This window comes from Hydra vulgaris, chromosome 09 (assembly GCF_038396675.1).
Source record: "Hydra vulgaris chromosome 09, alternate assembly HydraT2T_AEP".
Taxonomy (NCBI): Eukaryota; Metazoa; Cnidaria; class Hydrozoa; order Anthoathecata; family Hydridae; genus Hydra; species Hydra vulgaris.
In genome coordinates this window covers 3,852,243-3,874,090 of record NC_088928.1, presented here as the reverse complement: position 1 = coordinate 3,874,090, position 21,848 = coordinate 3,852,243, and the positions used below count along the sequence as shown (strand labels likewise).

The following is a 21,848-nucleotide window of genomic DNA, read 5'->3' as shown; positions in this document are numbered from 1 at the left end:
CAATTGGTTAAAAGTTGATTACAGATGATTTTAGAATCCTCTACATTTTCAAAGAGAATTAAAAAGATTCAAGTTCCTAAAGGAACACATTTCAATTTCTTGTATAACTATTTATGCAAGAAACTGAAATGCTAATGCAATAAACAATATTTTTTTCAATAAGGTTTCTACCATTGATATATTGACATTTTTGAGAAAGGTGTTCTCCTGTGTTCTAGATCTTCAAACATCTTTTTTCGTTTTATTTATTTTACCTAACTCCACATAATATGGGAGATTTAACTTCTATTTATTTCTATCTATTTATTTATCATACAGTTGTTCAGTCTTTATAAACTTTAACAGATGTTCAGTCTTTGTAAACTTTAACAGAAAAAGCATTTCGTCCTGTTGCAGGTTTTATACTGTATTGTCACAAACAACAAATTTTTTTTAGCATAAATAAAAACAACACTGTTTATTTAAAATAGTTGGAAATGGAAAAAACTAATGTAACTATTATGATGGACGGATGAGAAAATTGTTTTAAAGAAAAAAGTTTTGACAGAATTTATTTGCTAGTGACTCAGTTCACTAGCAGATGAATTCAGAAATTATTATTTTCATAGCCTTAATATATTATCATATGCAGATGATATAATATAATCCAAGTCTGTCATATAAGAATATAAGAAATACCATACTTATGAACACCATCCAAGTTAAATTGCTGAGCTCCTCCTCACTTTCATAAATACCAAAAAAAACTTTCTTGAAAAAAAAAGTTTGATTACCACTCTGATGTCTAACTGAGTTAAGGAGCTGTGAGGACTTCAATGCATACATCTACTAATTAGGGGAGAACATGCAAGGGAGTTTAAAGCAAAATTTGTTTAAAACTTACGAGCCACAGCAAGTCCATATTTGTGAGGATTTTCTGATACTAATCTATCCCGCAATTCGCGACGACCAACTTGAGGAGGCCCTACAAATTATTTTACAGATTCATTACTTGTATCCATGGAAACATGCTTAGTAAATAAATTTACAAATTTTTAAAGAATTATAAAAGTCTTATTACCAATTAAAACAACAGGTCTACGTTGACCAGGATCTGGGTCTTTTTTTACCATCTCCTCATATGTAAGAATTTCTTTACAAAAAAATTAATTATAGAAATTATTATGAAAATACACCAAAAAACTTTTATATATATAAAAAAAATTATTTATAAAAATCAAATATATATATATATATATGTATATATATATATAAATGTTTATATAAATTATATAACTAATCAAAAGTAAAAAAAAAATTAATTATATATTATATTATATAAATATATCATAATATAAGTGTATATAATAAAATATAAGTATAATATAAGTATACAGTAATAATTTATAATAGTAAATTTAATTTCACAAGTTATCTTTTATCAATAAAAATAAAAATTAGGGAAACCAAGAAAAAAAAGTTACTTGTTTGCATGTAATTCCTTAGATGCTTACAAATGGTTAAATAAAAATGGTACTTAATGGGTCATGTATGGTTATAACCACCAAAAATATAAAAAACTATTAAGTACTCTAACTAATAAAAAAATCAAATACATATTTCCAGCGGAAAAAAGAAGCTTTCAAGAAAAACATGCTGGAGCAAAATTTGGTGTTGCTTTGTAGAAATATCATGTGATGGTGATAAAGTATAGAGTTCATAATGATAATGGTGGTGCTATGTTGAGAAAAGATAAAACCATATAATTTATCTATATAATTAGGTTTTCTGAATGTTTAAAAATAACAGTAAAACAGCTGTTAAAGGAAAATCAAAAACAGCAAACTGTTTTTAAAACGTTTTTACTGTTTCCTCATTTAAACTGAAATTATTGCAACAAAAAATTAAAAACTTCTTCATGAATTTATCATAACATATAAACTTTATTTCGATATTTCAGTTGCATTAAATTTAAGAAATAAAATTATTCCTGTGAAAAAGTTGTGAATTTTTTATTTACATTTTATATACATATTATACATAAGGATAATAAAGAACTATAATAAAGAACTATAATAAGATAATAAATAACTATAATAAAGAACTATAAGCGGTTCTTCAACATCCTTATTTTCCATTTAATGTCAGCTTCGACTGGCAACAAACAAAAAAATTCAATTTCAAAAGTTGGAAGGACAATGTCAGTATTTCAATTAACAAAATGCAAAAATTCTATAGCAACCTCGAAAGGTCACTCAAATTCTTCATATAAGGCAACAGAACCAGATAGCAAGTAAAAGAATAAGTGAGTGCAGATAAAAAACTATTGAAAACTTGTAATCGCAAACAAAAATTCAATCATAATATCTCTGATTTGTTTACTGATAGCATTTAGTTTGAGCCATTACCAGAAACAAATATATTTTCTAGGCAATAGTTAGAAATGGATTTAAACTCTTCATTAATGAAAGCAATGTAATGAAACCTTTGCACTCAGATTTTGATGAGCAACAAAAAAATTAATTATTTGACTTAAATTTAATAGTAGCCAACAGAGTAAAGTTGTGTGCCTTGACAATTTTTACTCCAACAAAACTCAGTTATTTACCACAAACAACCATCACAATACTGTCGACATTCCTATATTAACGAATTGAAACCCTCTCAGAGTTCATTTCTTTAAATCTTTTTGGATTATTATACCTCTCATGAAAACCATATATATATATATATAAACATATATATACAATCGATTATCAACATCTGACAAGTTAACATCTGCTTGCTTAGCAGGTTTAAATTCAATTTTGTTAGTATATATAAAATTTGAAATGTATATATATTTAATATATATGATCAAAACAGACTACTTTAGAACTGTATAACTTTTTTCTAACTTTCAACAAGTGTCTCATTTTTTCTAGAACTATTTTCTGGATAGTTTTCTCTTTAAAAAAGTGGTTTTTATTAACTTGTGTTAAATTAGAAAAAAATTATGATCTCCTCAACTTTGGAAAAAATCATAAAATTGCTAAAATATGCCAAAATGAAACTAACTGTAGCATTATTCTGTTCATCCACAAGTCTTTACAGATAGCTATTCTGATTAGCTACTACTGTCTGCAATATACGGGCAAAATATAGGCAGCTTGTTGCAGTTTAGAACTTAAATATATCTAAAAGCAAAATGTCCACTCGCCTAAAAAGTCAAATTTTCAGCCATTTTGAGATGTAAATTTTTCTAACACTTTGTTTTGATCTAAGATTAACAGCATATAAGACCATTAGACCTAACTATCTGAAAATGCAAACATTATAAACTTGTCAAATCCACACCAAAAATGCTAGCATTTTTAAATTACCGTATTTTTCAATCATAAAAGGTTGTATGTGTTACTAAAAACCAGTGCCCCTCTAATCTGCCAACTGGCCTATGTAAAGGGTGCAACTAATTATAAGTCATTTCTTAATAAAAAGAAAGATATGGATCGGTTGCCCTCTCCTTGATCTGGTCTTTATAGTAGATAGGGGCACAAATAAAGGGGGCAGTAACTTTTTAGAGACCTTCATTAAGGTTCAAATAAAGGTCTCTAAATTAATTTAGATATTTAGGTACTTAATACCTAAGTATCTTAATTAATTTCAAAATGAAACCATTACTTCTTTAAATTCTATTTTAGTATAGGTAATCAGCGGTGTTTATGTGGTCTGGAACCCTCCTCCCCCCCCCCACTCACTAAGGTGAGGGTGAAGGGGTGGGAGAGGGTTTAGGGGGACACCAATCAAATTCAACTAACTTTTAGTAATTTAATTAACTTTTGTTAATTCCCTTTTAAGACCATTACATTGTATATTTGCTGGAAAATCTCACACACATTTTTGATAGTTACTATGAAAATTTGAATCTTATGGTAAAAGCATGAAAAAATGAATTAAAGATCCAATGGCCTTAACTGTATTTTCATTAGAAAATGAATTATGTATGTTTCATGCTAGAAAATGAATGCTTATATCTTTGTAAGTTGGTTGCACTTCTTCCCCCTTTGATTGGTGCCACCCCAAACCCCCCCCCCTCCCCCTAACCTTAGTGAGTGGGGGGGTGGGGGTGGGATGGCACCAAATTTGTACTTTAAACAAACTCATTATCAGTAAATAAAAAAACTTATATAAAATTTGAATTATATATATATATAATATATATATTTTAAACATATATATAAATGTACTAAGTTAAATAATTCTTATACAAAGTTCATTAAAGAGACTTTCGTTGTCTAAGAAAGTCTTAATTTACAAAAATAAAATAATTCTTTACTTTTTAATAATGTTTATTATAAAAAATGCATACTTATATAATTTATATAATATAAATTTAAAAAATTATATACAACTTTCAATGATACTTTAAACAAAAATCATTATCAGTAAATAAAAAAGCTTATTAACTTATTTAAAAGCATTTCGCTTTTATAAAAACATATTTTAATAAGTTTTGAGGTCATTTATTTTTCTTAGGTATAATCCAGAATCTTTTTTATTCAGCACAATTTTAAATTTTGAAATAGCTGCCATCAAATCATCAAAGCAAAATATTATGTACATGTGGTTATATGTGATCATGGCATGTGATTAAAATGAGAAAAAAATGTTTTGTTCTTCAAGGTAAAGTTTAGAATCTTATGCCTTGTAAAATTCACCAGACCCAGTCCCCAAAATTCAGGTCAATCAATTCAAAAATTAATTCATTTTGTTTTCAAATTGTTTCTTTTTTTTTTCTAAAATTTATTCATATCAAGCTTGCTATGAATAAATGGTCATTATTTACTTGAAAGTTAATAAAACTTGTACTGTTTTGGTACATTCTGTTGTTCTCATGCTTTTTTATTTTAAATTTTAGAGCAATTTAAACTTTTTTTTATTCTGATTCACTCCAAATAAGGCTGCAAACAACCACTATTAAGTTGGGAGTTACAAGAAAAAAAAGAATAGAGTTATAGAGCAAGGAAATGGTTGATAGAAGACTTAAAAAGTTTCAGGTTGTATAAGTAAGGAAAACATGAAGATTTTCTAAGGGTTAAAGTGCGGGGAAAAAACTAGACAAATAAAAGTTTTTAGAGCATGCAGGGACAGATACAGTAGACGAATGAGACTTTGCTGAATGACGAGCCAAGCAAGAATGAGTTTTGGTTGATGGAACTATGAGATGAAAGCTCCTTTAAGCAGCAACCATGATAGTATTTGTAGAAAGAAAAAAAAAAAATTTATGACAATGGGAAAGAGGCACCAACAAACAGAGGATTTATGACAATGGGAAAGAGCAAGTCCAACTACATTTACAATGCATTTTAGAACCTTATCTAGAAGAAAAAGAGCATCATTAGAAGAACCAGCCTATATATGGCAACAGTATTACATACAGAGACAAATAAAAGATTTGTAGGGGTAGACAATAAAATCAAGAGTAAAAAAATAGTGAGCACGATAAAAGGAGAAGCAACCTTATCAGATGCTAATTTAACAATCAAATTTATATATGGTTTCCATGAAAGGTCAGTAGTAAACGACTATCCAAAAAGATGTCAAGAAGAGGACTCAGTGAGAGGGTTGCCAATCATTAATATAGAAATGCTGACAACAATACAATAGTTGTTTTATATCTCTACCTATTAAAATCATTTTAAAAACTGCCAATGTTGATTAGTCAATTTTATGTTATTAACTCTCCCGCATAAAAACTATTTAAATTAATACTAAGAAGTCAATACTAAAAAGTCAATTGCTTTATGAAATATTACTATAAAAATTACTAATGTTAAAACTAGAAACCTTTGTAGCGTATTCTTTTCATGTAAAGTTACACAATTTTATGTTTAAATTTATGCAAATTTTGACTTCATAAATTCGAATTAAATTGAATAAAAGTCGCGTTTAAACAAAAAGTAAGTCTTATTAATGTAAAAATTTGCTTTTGATTAACTTCAACAATACAATCACAAACAAAAATGAACTTAAGCATAAGTGTGGCACTCATTGCAATCAGCTTTAGAAATGTTGATTACAAAAATTCTTTGTGGGTATACCATGGATACTTAAATATCCAAACCATTGTAAAATCAAGGTTCTGTTTATTTATAAATATTTTGAGAAATGTGTCTCATTTTAAAAAAATTTGAAAGTACAAAATACAGTTGGAGCCAATGAAAAAAAACAAATGAGACAGAGTGGGTTAGCAAAAAAAAGCTTTACATTAGACATCAAAGAGAAATTATATCTTAGCTTGTTTAAAATTACATAGTAGCCCATTTACTTGCAAACCAGATGTTGATAAATATATTGAAAAAGGAAAAGATATATGTTAAATTTCAAAAACGATTGATGAATGGGATTTTTATTTTAGTAATACAGCAGATCATTGCAGCAAAGATCCATTTTATTTAAAATCATAAATATTAATAAAAATACGAAAAAAATGCCGTCTAATGTCTACAGAAGAATAAGCTGAAAAAATTTAAATTTCTTGGAAAGTCATCACAATAATTCAAAATCATCTCCGATAACTTTTTTTTTAAGTTGTTAAGGTGCTCCAAAAAGAAATAAGGGTAAAATAATTTTTTATAATTTTGAAATTAATTTTTTATAATTTATCCTTTATGAAAGAATAATTTTCACCACCCGTAAAATGAAACCAATCTAAATAAGTGAAGCAAAAAAATTAATATATATTAAATAATAAAAATCAATAAAAAATTAATATATATAGATATAGTTAATATATATAGATATAGTTAATATGTATAGATATAGTTAATATATATAGATATAGTTAATATATATAATATATAAAATATCGTAAACAATAAAATTATTTTAAACACTTTTTCAAAATTTGAATGACTTTATAAAATTTTAGTATATGGTTTTTCCAAATTACATCCTGATTACTAGTCAAACATTTTTTGAAACTTTAATTTTTTTTCTACCAGTCAAACATGACTGGCAAGAATTCATTTTGGGAGGTCAAAATGACAATTTTAGTCAATTCGGGCAGACATATAATTAAAAATTAGTCAACAGCAATATTATTTTAAAAAAGTAAGCGTAAACCAAATTAACTTAAAACAAATAATAACAATTAAGCGATAACAAAATAAGACAAAAAAAAAAAATGAAAACACTCATTAATAACAACAGCAAACAAAGATAAAAATAATTAGCAACAACATCAAATAATAACAAACTTTACACAAATAAAAAGGTAAACACAAAAACTACAAAACGAAAACAAAAACAAAAAGGCAAACACAAAAACTTCTACAAAATAAAAAAATAAATTTTTATTTCTTATTTTTGGCAGAAACAGAAAGGAGTATAAAAACTGGTATTTATAAATGTTCTTATAGTTTAAAAATCTGACTTCAACCTATGCTTAAAAATATGTTGTTATACTCAATGTTTTTTGTTACTGAACTTAACATCATGATTGTTGTTATGAATACTTAAACAAAATCAGATAACATTTCTACAAAACAACAAAAGATATCAGTCTAGCATGTTTTTCTTGGATTTTATATACAACTTTTCATGTTTAGGATACACTCTTGTGTACTATATAGATTTGATAATTTTTTAAATCTATAAGCATACACACCATATTATAACTCATAACATATAAAAAAAAAAAAAACTCAAATTAATAAAATCAAATTCAAAAATTACCATCAACAGGTGAGTTTTTAAAAGATTTAAACTTTTTCACTTTACGTTTACGCCTTCCACATAAAAAATGTTTTTCTGCAAAATAAAACATAATTAAAAACTTTTTCTGTAAAAACAATTATTATATAATTTTATATAACAATTTTGATGCAAAAACCAAAATAAATAATATAAATAGTTTGAATTTTGCATTTAGCATAACTTTAACTAAAAAAGATAAACAAAAACTGAAAGATAAAAATTCAATTATCATTCAGTTAATAATCATCAAGATCAATTAAGACATCAATTATTACTCATTTAAATCAAGAAGACAACCATCCACCTAAAGAGGTTGAGTATGTCCGCCTAAAGAGGTTTAGTACCAACTTAAGAAATTAAATACCAGTTAAAAAAGTTTATGATCAGCCAGAAAAAACTAACTACTGCTAGAAAATGTCAACGCCATTCTAAAAAGTTGAATGATTTTGTGAAATCAAAAGAAAGAATTTTGTGACAAACAAAAAATATTAAATATTTTTAAGTAGTAGATCCAGTCTGTAAGTATTCTTCTTTCAAGTGAATTTTTTTTTATTCTCTTTTTTTATGAAAGAAATGATCGTTATTTATTACGAGCAGAAAAACTTACTATTTATTTTAGGGAGGTGAACCCTTTTCCTGAATAAATAAATAAAGCATTTAAACTTACTTTCTGAAATGATTGGCTCATTATCGTCTCCATGAAGTACTATTTTTGATCTTTCTCGCCTTAAGCAAAACAATTTTGAAAAATAAATATAAACATTTATATGCAAATAAATAATAATTGAACTAAAAACTTAAACTAGAAAAAAAAATCGAAACTTAAGGAACAGAAAATCTAATGTTTGCATTTTTAAATAAAATTGCAAAAGATTCATATATCTTAGGTAATTTATGTCCTAGAGTCTAGACTACAAATAAGGAAAAGTTGTACTTTCACTCAAGTATTGTCTTGTCTAAAAGTTTGTTTCCTCAAATTCCATTATCAAAAATATGTAAAATAATACATCATGAAAAAACGTAAAATTTGCAAACTTGTTTATTTGAAATTAGCAACAAAAGCCAACACTGCAGTTGTTAAAAATATCAATAAAAAAACAAACAACTGCTAAAAAAGATAAACATCTTATGAATTCAATTATTATTCAGTCAATAATCATCAAGCTCAATTATTAAGTTCCTCAGTCAAATATTATTGAGAAGATGATCATCAAACTAAAGAAATCGAGAAGATGACCATCAACTTAAAGAAAAGACTTTGACTTAAAATTCCCCTGTCTTGGGGCTTTTGGTTGAGTAAAGAGTAAAGATGTCTCAATAAAAATGAACATATTGAGAAAATGTTAACTGCAACCAGCCGCAGTCTTTTAGAAAGCTGTCAAGGCAAAGAATTTAGGGGTTAGCAGTATAATTATGTTGACCAATCTTGTATCCTTTTTCATCTATTAGACGGATGTAGATGTAAACCTGTGTTACATTATCTCTTCCTCTTATCTCTTAATGAGGGTAGAACTCTAAAACTCAGTTTAATGGTTCTGAGGATGACTGGTAGTAAGATTTATCGAACTCTGTGGTAGTTGTCAGACAGGCTGATTTCATCAAAAAGTGTAAAATATCAGAGTATTAACAGTGCCGTGTTGCACATTGATGGTGTCCCTGTTAGTATTTTTGGTGTAAATTATTGAGGCCATATAAAGAGCCCTAAGTTAATTAGCAGGACTGAGACAACTGCATAGTTAATTGATTGGGATGCTGGGCTCTAATGATAAATATATCAAGTTCTCTTTAAACTTAAACTATGCCTAAAGTAACCAAAAATATTGAATATAAAAACCATCACCACCACCTAACTGTTTCAATAGATCTTTCACAAATACTGGTGAATTTTAAAGTAACTTTCCATCAGTTGAATCTAAGTTCTTGCAAAACTCACCAGATTTGCTTGCTCTTTGTGAGACTAATTTAAATTCGGTTGTTCCTTCTTCAGATCTCAGTATTGATGGGTACTATTCTTTGATTTGCAAAGACTTGAATAGACACATGCTTGGCTTAAGTGTATATTTATTCATCAATTGACCTATTTGTTGAGAAATCAAGTTCGAATCCTCTGACCATTCTTTTATGTGGTTTCTGACCATTCTTTTATGTACTTTCACTTAGCACCAATTCACTCTATCACCTCTTTCTTTGTTCTTTATTGTTCTCCTTCGTTACAAAACTGCACTCTTTTAGATGTAATTTCTGATCAAAATGACCATACCTTACTAATCATCACACTAAATGGCTTGGCTCTAACAACACTGACTGTGCTGGCACTCTAATTCTTGGAACTGATCTTGATTCTTCTCCTAAGGATAACGTTGCAGAACTATTTGCAAAGAACTTTTTTTTTAATTCAAATCTTGAACCTTATGACCATACTATTCCTGCCATTCTAGTCAAACAAGTTAACACATTGTTGGACATTTAAATCAGAATTGTCTGTGGTCCAGACAACATTCCTGTCATAGCCTTACCAAAATCTATTATTCTCTCCAAGTTATTTAATATGTGGTTGACTGAATCTTGTTTTCCTGCCTACTGGAAAATGGCACCTGTGATTCCAATTTTTCAAAACTCATTCTGACCCCTCTAACTATTCATTTATCAGTCTTCTACCTGTTATTAGCAAGATCTTTTTTCAACAAATTTCTACTATCCCAACTTGAGTCAAATAACTCACTGTCTGACAATCAATACGGTTTTCAATCTTCTTGTTCTACGGCTGACTTGCTAGCTGCTGTGACAAAAGATTCTATTGTGCATTAGGTGAATACATCAAGGCAAGGGCTATTGCTAAAGACATATGTAAAGCTTCCAATAAAGTTTGGCATGCTGGCTTTCTCTACAAGCTTGCTTTATATAGTGTATCTTGGGAAATTTTTGAGATTTACCACTATTTGGCCAGTTTAGTTTATTATCTACATTAATGATCTTCCTGACAACCTTACATCTAAAGTGTCTCTGTTTGCTGATCACACTGTTATACTCCTGTCTTGACAAAAAGTCTTCTATTTTAATTGCTTAGAACAAACAGCTGATCTTGGCGCTGATCTCACTTCTGTATCTGATTGGGGTTTGCAGTGGGTTGTGAATTTTAATACCAACTTAAATATTTACTGCAAACAACTATCACAATACTGTCAACATTCCAATGATAATGAATAGCAACCTTTTAACTGAGTTCACTTCTTTACATCTTCTTGGATCATTGTCCACTACTGACCTCCCATGGAAAGCATACAAACAATCAATTGCAAAGCATCAGCTAAGGTTGCTTCTATTTATCCTACTCACCATTTTCTTACTTCTTATTCTATATTCTACCTCTAGAAATCTCTTATTTGTAACTGTATGAAATACTGTTGTCATATTTAGGCTTGTTCTTCTAAAGATGCTCTTTCACTTTTAGAAAGATCCAAAAATGCATTGTTAATGTAGTTGGATCTGCCAAGCTTGAGCCTCTCTTTTATCTTCTTAAAGTTGCATCTCTTTCATTTTTTTAGAAATACTATCATGGTGGCTGCTCAAAGAAGTATTTCCTAGTTCTTTAACTCTATTCTTTGTTTTCTAAAAACTACTAACTTAATAGAGATTGTTTGCAGCCTTAACGGGAATGATTTTTTTTTTCTTTTTTAAGTTGTATATATACTAGCAGAGGAGAACCAATAAAATGTAAAACTATTATTTGTTAGACTTTTTGAGTATTTGATAGTCTTATTTGATAGAATTTTAATGTAACACTTTCTGTATTTACAAATAAAAAGTGCAACACATCAATAGAATAAAAAAAGTAACCTACATTAAACTATTGCAGATTACTTCATTTAAAAAAAAAATTTTGTTTAACAAAAATTAAAAAAAAATTTATGTGTAAAATATGCGAGAATGAAATGGGTTTAGGCACGCCTTTTTGATTCACCTTTTGATTTTTAAATAATTTAATGTATACAATTATTATTATAATTAATTTATAAATTATTTAATACAATAATTTTAATGTAAAAATTACTAATAAAAGTACAACAAGTTAACAACATTCTTTAAATAGATAAATGTAAATGGTTCAAAGATTAACAATATTTAATTTTGGCTTTCAGAAGATGCTTAACATCAAATTTTTAATTAATTACAACAGCAAGAATTTGACCTAAAATGGATTAAAGCCTACATAATGCAATACAAAAACCCAACAATTGTTAAATCTTTTAGCCAACACATTTAGCAATACAAAAACCCAACAATTGTTAAATCTTTTTAGCCAACACATTTTAGGCAAACACTAGGGTCGTTTCCACACTTACCGTGAGTTTTACAAAAGTTATTGTAACATATTAGATTACTTAAAAAGTAGAAATGCATTGGAAATGAATTTTTGCAGCCGTCAATGTAATACGATAAGGGTTAGTTTAAAATTATTCTCACTCTGAAATTTAAATCAATAATGTACTTACTTTGAACAATCTTTTAAAGCGCAGTTTTCCATACTTATCGTAAGTGTTTCACACTTATCGTATATATTGTCGACACTTATCGTATATCTTAAAATCTACTTTAGTGTCTGGTTTAAAACATATTCGCGGTTTCAAATGAAAATTTAATGCATTAGTAACATTTTATAGAACGTTTTTAGGTATAAAATTAAAAAATAAGACTATTAAATAAATTTAATGTTTATTATCAAATAAACACTAATTATATAGTAATAAAAACATTATTATAAATAAAAGTACAGATTTTAAAGCATTTCCATTACTTTAGTATACTTATCCTTTAAGTTCTTAAACTGGAACGGATAGAGTTTCATCATAACTATCTAAGTCTTATTTTATAATTATTATCAACATTTAAATGGAACTCGTTCTCTGACTCTTTTGCAACTTTTTTATTTTTAATTTTCATGTTTTCTCTTTCTTTTTTAGTTTTTTCATTTAATAACTTTTTCTCCATAGCCAATTATTTCTTTCTTAATCTTTCTTCCACTACTTTTGACTTTTTATCTGCAGCTAATTGTTTCTTTTTTAATTTTTCATCCTTAATATTTGACTTTTCTTGCAATTTTGTCTTCTGAATTAGCTGCCACGCTTTAGATGTTACAACTGATGGTAAACGTTCTACTTTGCGCTTGGACTGGTTGTTTTGGCCATATTAAAACACTGTCGATTGGATTTATTATTTCTGCTGCTATTTTTAAACTGAAACAAGCTGGTTTTGGTTCTATAACAGCTGCATTATTGCAATCACGCGTTTCCATATCAGCTATACCTTTCTCATTTTCTAAATTATCAGTTGTTGATAGATTTTTATTACCCTGTTGTATTTCATCAGGTAAAATTATGGTCTTATATGTTTCAGATAAGGCTCTTTTCCAAAAATGATACAACTGGAGGTATTCAAGATCACCTTTCCAACCTAAATGTTTGTCAGCCAATTTAAACTGCTCTAAAATACTAAAATCAATGCACTTTTCATTAAAGGTTATGGGAGAGTAAGCTGATAAAGTCAAACTTGAATTAATAAATAAGGAGCCGGAGCAACAGTTGACTAATTTTTGAACAACTTTTTTGTAGTGAACACTATCAGCATCAAACGGAAAAATTCCGGTATTTTTAAAACCACTTTTAAAATTATTTGCCATAGAAGGATCGATTATAAAAGAATTTAATGCTTCTGGTACATTTTCATTGTTTATTTCTTATCCTTCATGGTCAATGCGCCAATGTCGGCAAAACGATTTCCACTTTGCTTTCATTGGGCCAAAAACTGCCACATCGAGCGGCTGCAAAATATGTGTTGCATTTGGGAACAAAGCAACAAGAATTATTCCAATTTTAGAGCAAAACTCACTAAGTTCGATAGAAAAATGTGATACATGACCATCAAAAAAAATTATAACTGGTAAAGGAATTTCTTCTTTTATCAAAAATAGATGAAAAACGTTTGTTATATACTCAAAAAAACATTCTGCGGTCATCCAACCATTTTCACTTTTTCCAATACCCCATCCTGATGGAGCAGCATTTATAATTCTATTTGGAAGACGAACATATAGATAGACAAAAATTGTTAATGATGGAGCAAAAGTTCCGCTGGCATTTACTGCAAATAAAGTAGTGATGCTTTTTTTATTACTTCGAGCTTTTTCTTCATATGTATTTTTTCCTCGTTCACCAATTAATAAATTAGTTTTTGGTGACAACTAAAAACCACTCTCATCCATATTGAAAACGCGCATCGAATCATTTAAATATTGAGTGTTTTCTCCTAAAAGCTTCGGAGTTTCAGTAAACCAATTTCTTATGGCTTTTTCAGTTACTCCTCCTCTAGCTCGGTTCAAGTATTCACCTCGTTTTTGAGATAGCTGTTTGTGGCGGAGAAGAAATGCATAAAACCAACCTTTTGCAGGACGATTGTTAGTAAATTTTGTTTTTATATTGTTGGAATTCAAATATTTTTGCACAGTATCTAATAGCTGTACTACAGACATGGCAAATCCCATTCTGGTGCATGTTAGTAACCACACGACTAACTTGTTTTCAATTTGTTCATCTAGAACTGATTCATACCCGCAGTGTTATATTTTCAAAGAAGTTCTTCCGGATATTTTATCACGAAGCGTCTGATAAGGAATTCCAAACGTCTTGCTCGCTTTGTACATAACCATACCTTTTTTAACAGCATTAATAGCATCACATAATCGACTATCTGTATATTGAAGCCTTTGTTTTGAACTACAAAGTTTTGTCTTATATTTTTTACGTGTTATTGTAAAATAATCTAAGTAAAATATTATTTATTTTTATAGTAAAAAAGAAACAAATTGATTATTCATTGGACATACGATATGTATGGAATGACATTTTTTTTAGTTCATACTTATCGTACATTCAAAAATACTACATTGATACTATAATGATGAGTTGTTTTAATAATAGTAATAATAATTCATGTTTCATTTACCTGATTAAGTCAATTTAGAAATAAAATTTTATGTTATCTTCATAAATTTGCTTATTTTATTTGAAACGCTTCTAACAGCTGGTACTTAAAAAAAAGGTATTTTCATATGCTGACGTAATAAACCCACTGAGTTCATTTAAGTAACTATGTATTGCGGTTTCTATGTATTGTAATAGAAGTGCATGACAATGTTGTTGATACACAAAATATATAAATAAAAAAATAATTACTACTTTTTGCAAAATTTATGTTAGTATTTAAAACCTACGATAAGTGTCGACTCACGGTAGGTGTGGAAACGACCCTATATTGCATAGTTGCATAAAAACTATATTGCATAGTTGCTAAAACGACAACAACAAAAACACCCATAATTCAAAAAAATTTTTTAAAATAAAAAAACAAAACAAATAAAATTTTTTTTTTTTTGAAATAAACATATTTTTTGAATTGAATACCACATTACTTTCAAAACAAAGCGACACATCTTTCCCTTATGAAAAGCTTCTCTGCAAATTTCACTTATTTGTAAACTTAAATTTTTGCCTTATCTGTCACAAACCTTTTTCTATCTCTTAAGGTTTTTTTAAGAGACTATTTGTAACAAATTATAACTGATCAATTGAAGTTGATCAATTGAAGAAATGATTCTTAATTAAAGGCTCCAAGAGGAAAAACTTGTGATCTTTTTTGTTTTGTTCAATAATAAAATTTAGCCTTGCATAAATTGAAGAGCGTTTTTTCAAACGGGACAAGTCCATTTTTGTCGAAATTGAGTTTTGGTTACTTTTGGATTCTATAGTTAAATGACACGATTCTGACGATGTTAACATGGACAAACAATTATACATTCACTTTATTTTCAATGTTTTTACTTTTTTAAGTAGAGCAAGTATGAATTTTAAATTGTTACAAAAAAAATGAAATCCTGAATAGGGCCTTAACTTATTGTGTAACAAAGGCGAGGTGGTCAAAATGTTAGGGTTCTTGGAATTTGTGTTTTTTTCAAGTCTATCTAAATAAACTTAATTTGCAAACATTAAATCACACAAAATATAATTTGTTACAAAAATTATTTTTTCTCTAAAAAAATGTGGACTTAAGTCCTTTTTTAAAAACCTCTCACACTTTAAACTGTTATAAGTATATTTAAAAAAAAGAAAAAATTTTAATAGTAAAATCATTTTTATTAAAATTACAATAAACTACTGTTAACAAATATAAAAAATATTATTTGTTGAATGTTTAAATAGATAACTAATTTTTTTTTAGTTTTCTCAAAACATGTAAAATGTGACTTAAGTCCTTTTAAAAAAACGCTCTTCAATTATGTTTACCTTTACCTTGTTTACCTTTTGTACTTGGTACAGGGATAATCATATTTTCATATCTATTTTCTTAATATGTCATGTATAAAAATTTTTTCATTTGTCTCTAAATTTGAAAGCTATTAAAGAATAAATTTATTAAGAAGTGTAACAGCTCTTTTTGTCTAATTCTTGTTAGAACGCAGCACTGAGTAATACTTCGAATATTGACAGACACAATCAACATAGCCTGCTACAAAGATACTACATAACCCGCACATAGCCTGATACATAAAGCTCGCAAGCTACCTGCCAACTACAAATAAAATATAATATATAACATTTATGATTTATTTGAACATTAACCAATAGATTTGATATATTTAAAAAAAAATTAAATCACTTAATTATTTTAGCTAAAACTTTTAAATTTGTATAACTGAAACTTTTAAAATCATCGTTAAAAATATTAATTGCATAAAATATAAATGAAAGTAGTAGGATTGCCAACACAATCACAGGAAGTATTAGTCAACATTTTATATTGGTTTTAATTAATTTTTATTCTTTCTAGAACGTAACTATTACATACCCAACATTGGAGCTATACAGACAACTATATTTTAAATTTCAAATTGTCTGATACATAGGTACTACTAAACTTAAATTGTATATATATATATAGGTAATCCAACTACATATTATATACAGCATGCTAACACATAACCTGCTATAAAGCTACTACATAGTCTTTGGCCCACAACATATCTACAGCATATGCATCTAGCCTGCAACATGCCTTTATATAAAATATAATATACAATTTCTTTAATAAATTTTATTAGAATATATTATGCTAGTGATATAAAATCAAAAGTAGGAAATAAAAAACTTAAACAAAATATGTTTGTTATGCAACAGTTATTATTGTTTAATTTAATCTGCTCAAAACTTTCCTGCAATTTTCACAGTGGTGTCACACTTGAGGTCCAGAAATAAAACATTTACAGACAGTTTTTAATAATAAAAATAATATTAAAAATTTAAAAGAAACTTTAGGACTTTACTATTCAACTAATTTTTTTAAGTGAGTTCACAATATGTATAGAGGAGAGTGGGGCTCCATGATACACTTTTGACTTTTGCATGATACACTTTTGACAATTTTTTAATAAGTTTTTTTTTTTAAGGCAATTGGTTTAAATGTTAGAATAAATTTATGCCAACAAAATTAAATTTAATGATTATCAAAAGATAACAAGTTAAACTTGTGAGACTATTTGAAGTAAAATTTTGTATCAAAGTACCCACTAATGAGGTACCTTGATACAAACTATGAGCATCATTGAAAAAGTAAATAAAAAGTATAAAACTTAAAGAGCAGATTTTTACTTTGAAGACAAACAAATTAACAATTATAACCCAATTAATGCATTCAATGGTCCAAATTACATTTCAAAAGACCAAATAATATACCATTTTAAATGTCATTATTAAACGCCAATAGATAATGGCTTTGTATCAAAATTGGATCTCCTAGTTTTATTTACATAAATCTCTTACAAATAAACTGTAAATTTATAAAAGAATTGATTTTCAGAACTATTTTTAGCACAATGGAGTACTATTTTACAGTTTAAGGGCCCTTCACAATGCTGTATCAAGCTACCCCATCCTTACTAATAGAAAACAATTGCTTTATTTTTAGCAACAACTTGTTTTTCAATAGTTTTGTTTAATCAAGTAAAGATCTTATGGATTATAGTTTACAAAATTTTACTACCAATAGACACATTGAATAACATACCTTAAAACTTAGCAACTTTAAAAATAATAATTTACTTTGTCATAAAAAAAAAACACAAAATTCGACCCGTCGCAGGCCTAATGATATCAAATGAGATAATTTTTTTTTCAAAACATAACTCTAGTAGTAACAGTTTTACCATGTGAAAGTGGTTGTAACAACTCGTAATATGCCTTCACAATTACAATGTTTCATGGTATCTCATGTATCATGGTGCCCCACTCTTCCCTACATTTAAAAACAATTTAGTGTACTTATTATGCCTTGTTTACACAATTATGTATACACTATTTCTTATTAATCGATTGTTCAACTATTATGTATTAAATAACAATTATAGTTTGTATCATATTTTTATATTATTTTTATAATACTATTACTTGATTATATCTTTACTAATACTTTAATAATAACTGACCATGGTAATATTGTGTTGAGTTGTTTATATCAAGTTTTTATGTGGCTTCATAACAATAATAATTGTTTATACCATGTTTAAATTTCCAAAACCTATTTCATGTTCCTTGGGGTCACAATAGCTTTAAAAAACGTGATACAAACTTGGATGGGGGAAAACAATGAAAAAAAATTATTAGACATTTTGTTTGGTATTTTCAATATTTTAACATAGCATTTTTTTCAATATTTTAACATGGCATTTTACCAGTATTATTAGGATTTACAGATACACTTCAAAAAAATGGTTAAGTAAAAGTAAAGACCATCAATTGCTTATTTCTAATCATTTGTTCAAAACTTCATATTTAATTAAATAATGTTAATACATGTTCTAACATTGGTCTAGATAAGAGTTTAGTTGTCAAATTAGAAAAACTTTAGAAAAATTTTTGAAAAGCATCTATTTAGTAGGTTGTTTGCTTAACCAGTGTGAGCAGCCACTTCGCCATGTTATATCTTAAATAGATGGAAAAACAAATGACCCTAAAAAAATAAACAACATTTAATTCAGTTTGTTCCCATAGATTCTGAGATTGCATGTTTATACCAACATTGTTTGTGATTACAGACCAGTTTTTGAGTATACTAGTATATCATTGGAAGAAAGAGTATGCTAACAAGGAACCTGGCTCAGTTTGCCGTGCATGATGGCTAACTCTTGCTTTAAGAATTTTGATGGTTTATGCAAGAACTGAGATACCTATACATGATTTAAACTGTATCACAAAGTAACTGTACATAATCCAGATTTAGTGTCCTATGTGGTTTGTTGCAAAAGGTTCATGGCACTACAATAATGTACCAAGACTTCTTTACAAAACAATACATTTGGTCTTAAAACAAAATTCAAAAGGTTGTATTAAAAATTTTTCTAAATAAATATGCTATGCAAACTGGTAATAAACTCTTAATAATCTCCCAAAAAATTCCCAATTGATAGAAAGAGCTGTAAAACTCAAATCTGAAGCTTCTAAAAATGTTTACGGATGGCTAAATATACATAACTTCATTCTAGCTAAAAACCAACTGAAATCAAGAGAAATGCAAAAAAGTCAGAATATTCCTTCATAGAAATTTTACAAATGTTACAAATATTAAAATTAAAAATTTTTCTAAGACTGACAATTAAGACAGAAAAAAAAAATTATAAAAACAAAGAATTCATTTAAAAGAAAATAAGTTTTTAAACAAAAACCTTTGAAGTTGCGTGGTTAAATATATGTTCCTGTGCATGGTAAAAAGCCTCAAACAGAGTCAGCACAGCACATGTTTAGACAGTGACTTAATAAGCAATTATATTGATACAAGTGTTTTAATTTTAAAGAAATTCAAAGAATTTTTTTTTAAATTTTCTATTTATTTATTCTTTTTAAAATTTTCTATTCTATTTATTTAAAAAACTATACGATATTTTTTATAAATCATGTCAACTTTATTTTAAAAAATGGTATTTTTTTACTTGTGGTTCTTTATTTTCTAGAAAATTCTTACAGATACTATTATGGAATAATAAATAGTTAAAAACTACATAATAATAATAATTCTATTTTAAAAACATAATTTTTTTACTAGTTATTTTTTGTTTTTTTGTTTTAAAAAAAAAACTGTAGTTTTCAAATAACTTTTTTATTAAACCTGCTATGCAATATAGTGTTTATTAATTATAATTGTCATAAAAAGTTTAAGAGGATTTATTTAGAAATGGTTTATTTTTAAAGTGGCATATACCTTCACCAGCTTAGTGGATGCACAGCTCTCAGTGCTACTATCTTAACATACACATAGGTTTAAATCCATTGCTCAGTAAAAGAATTTTTGGGATTTTTTACATCTTGCCACATTATCAAATACAAAACAAAATAGTATAAAAACAACTTATGATTGCTAGAAAATTTCAAACTGTTTTCTTATATTATACGTATATTATACACGTGTATCACAATCAACGTACTCAAAAAAAAATTTATTAATTTTTAACTTGTAGAAACATTTTTTAAATTAACTTAAACAAAAAAAATTTCTAGGTTTATTAAGTTGTTAATGTATTTTTGTCTAGACTTAGTCATCACTGTTTGATTGCTGTGAGCTGGAAGTAAATCTTAAATCTGATTTCTTTTTTCTGTAACTTGTTGTGGCTGGGAAACTTGGAGCCTAAAAAAAAACTTTTTTTTGCTAATGATTATGACAATATTGTTGATATTCTTGTGATGTACAAAACTATTAGTGAGCCTTAAACTTAATATCTACTTTACCTCTATAAATCTCTTATTCATCCTTGTATGGAATACTGTTGTCATGTTGGCATCTTCTAATGAGGCCCTATCTCTTTTAATATATGTATTGCTGAAGTGACATCATTAATAATATATTGTTTATATTTAAATAATAAAAAATTACATCATGTTTGATTACATATTATTTCTATTTTAGAGCAATATTTTGTCTAATATAGTATATGCCATTATCAAACTCAAAAAAATCTTCAACAAATTCATAAAATTTTAATGAAAATGATGTCATTGCAACACAACAGATTCAGACTTATTTAGTTTAACAAAAACTGGTCTCCAATGGCGCGTCATCACTAAATTACAATTGCACAGTCTGCCAAAAATAGCAACTATTTATGGGTTATGTATAGACATATGATACATGTTTATAGGGGTTTTTGGAGCCAAGGTATTCATTTTCGAGTTTGGAGTGGTCATGACCACTTTAAGGGTTTAAAAAGGGTGTCATTTTAGGGTTTAAAATGGGTGGTCATGGGATGTATCAATTGTATGTTTAAATATAGGTTTTTGCAGTCAGAGAATTCAAATCAGGGCATATTTGGTCTTCAGGAGTGATCATGACCACTCAAGTAGTCATTTTAGGGATGGTCAAGGTCCTGGAATATCCTGATAGCTTTTCTATTAAATGGGACATGTTGTTTGTCTAATTATAGGTAATTAGATCAGAAAGTTTAAATCTGGACTTACTTGGGGGTGTTCATTACCATAAAAGTGGTCTTTTAGGGGCAGTCAAGGGTAGTTCTGGGATCTTCCAATGGTTTTTTAATTATATGGGACAGTTTTATACCTAAGTGTAAGTAATTGAGTTTTGGGAATTCAAATCTGGGCATATTTGATTTCCAGGAGTGATTATGATCGCACAAGTGGTCATTTTAGGTATGGTTATTTGGCCTCCTCAGGTTGATTGGAGTCTTTGAATATTAGGGTGTATGAAATGATTATTTTTCACAATATACTGTTTTTCCATTTTTTGACGGGTTACATTGTTTTTTTGTTTTTTTAATTCACCTACCCAAGGCCGATAAGGCCACTACAGATAAGGAGGCTACTTGTGGTTATAACCCTCTCTTGACTCTATAACTCTAAAATACAAACCTCGTCAAACAAGGCCGCTGCGCGGAGAAACAAGTTGAGCACGGTACTACCAGGGACGTGGTGAGGATCGAACTCGGAACCTCTCGCTTATAAAGCAAGCGCTCTACCATGACACCACTACCGCATAAATAAACAAAACACATTTGACCCATTTAAAGTACAATATTCCAAGTG

At 27.9% G+C, this 21,848-nt stretch overlaps 1 protein-coding gene across 2 annotated transcripts in view; it reads right to left on the bottom strand.

Moving 5' to 3' along the window:
• LOC100209327 (protein PALS1) overlaps window positions 1-21,848 on the bottom strand; it is a 91,979-nt gene that overhangs the window by 7,566 nt on the left and 62,565 nt on the right. For both annotated transcript variants that reach the window (XM_065804518.1, XM_065804517.1), the window contains 4 exons: window positions 8,384-8,442; window positions 7,696-7,770; window positions 1,061-1,132; window positions 884-964 (listed from right to left, as the gene is read on the bottom strand). In XM_065804518.1, coding sequence (XP_065660590.1) covers window positions 884-964; window positions 1,061-1,132; window positions 7,696-7,770; window positions 8,384-8,442 — 287 coding nt within the window. The remainder of the gene's footprint in view (window positions 1-883; window positions 965-1,060; window positions 1,133-7,695; window positions 7,771-8,383; window positions 8,443-21,848) is intronic.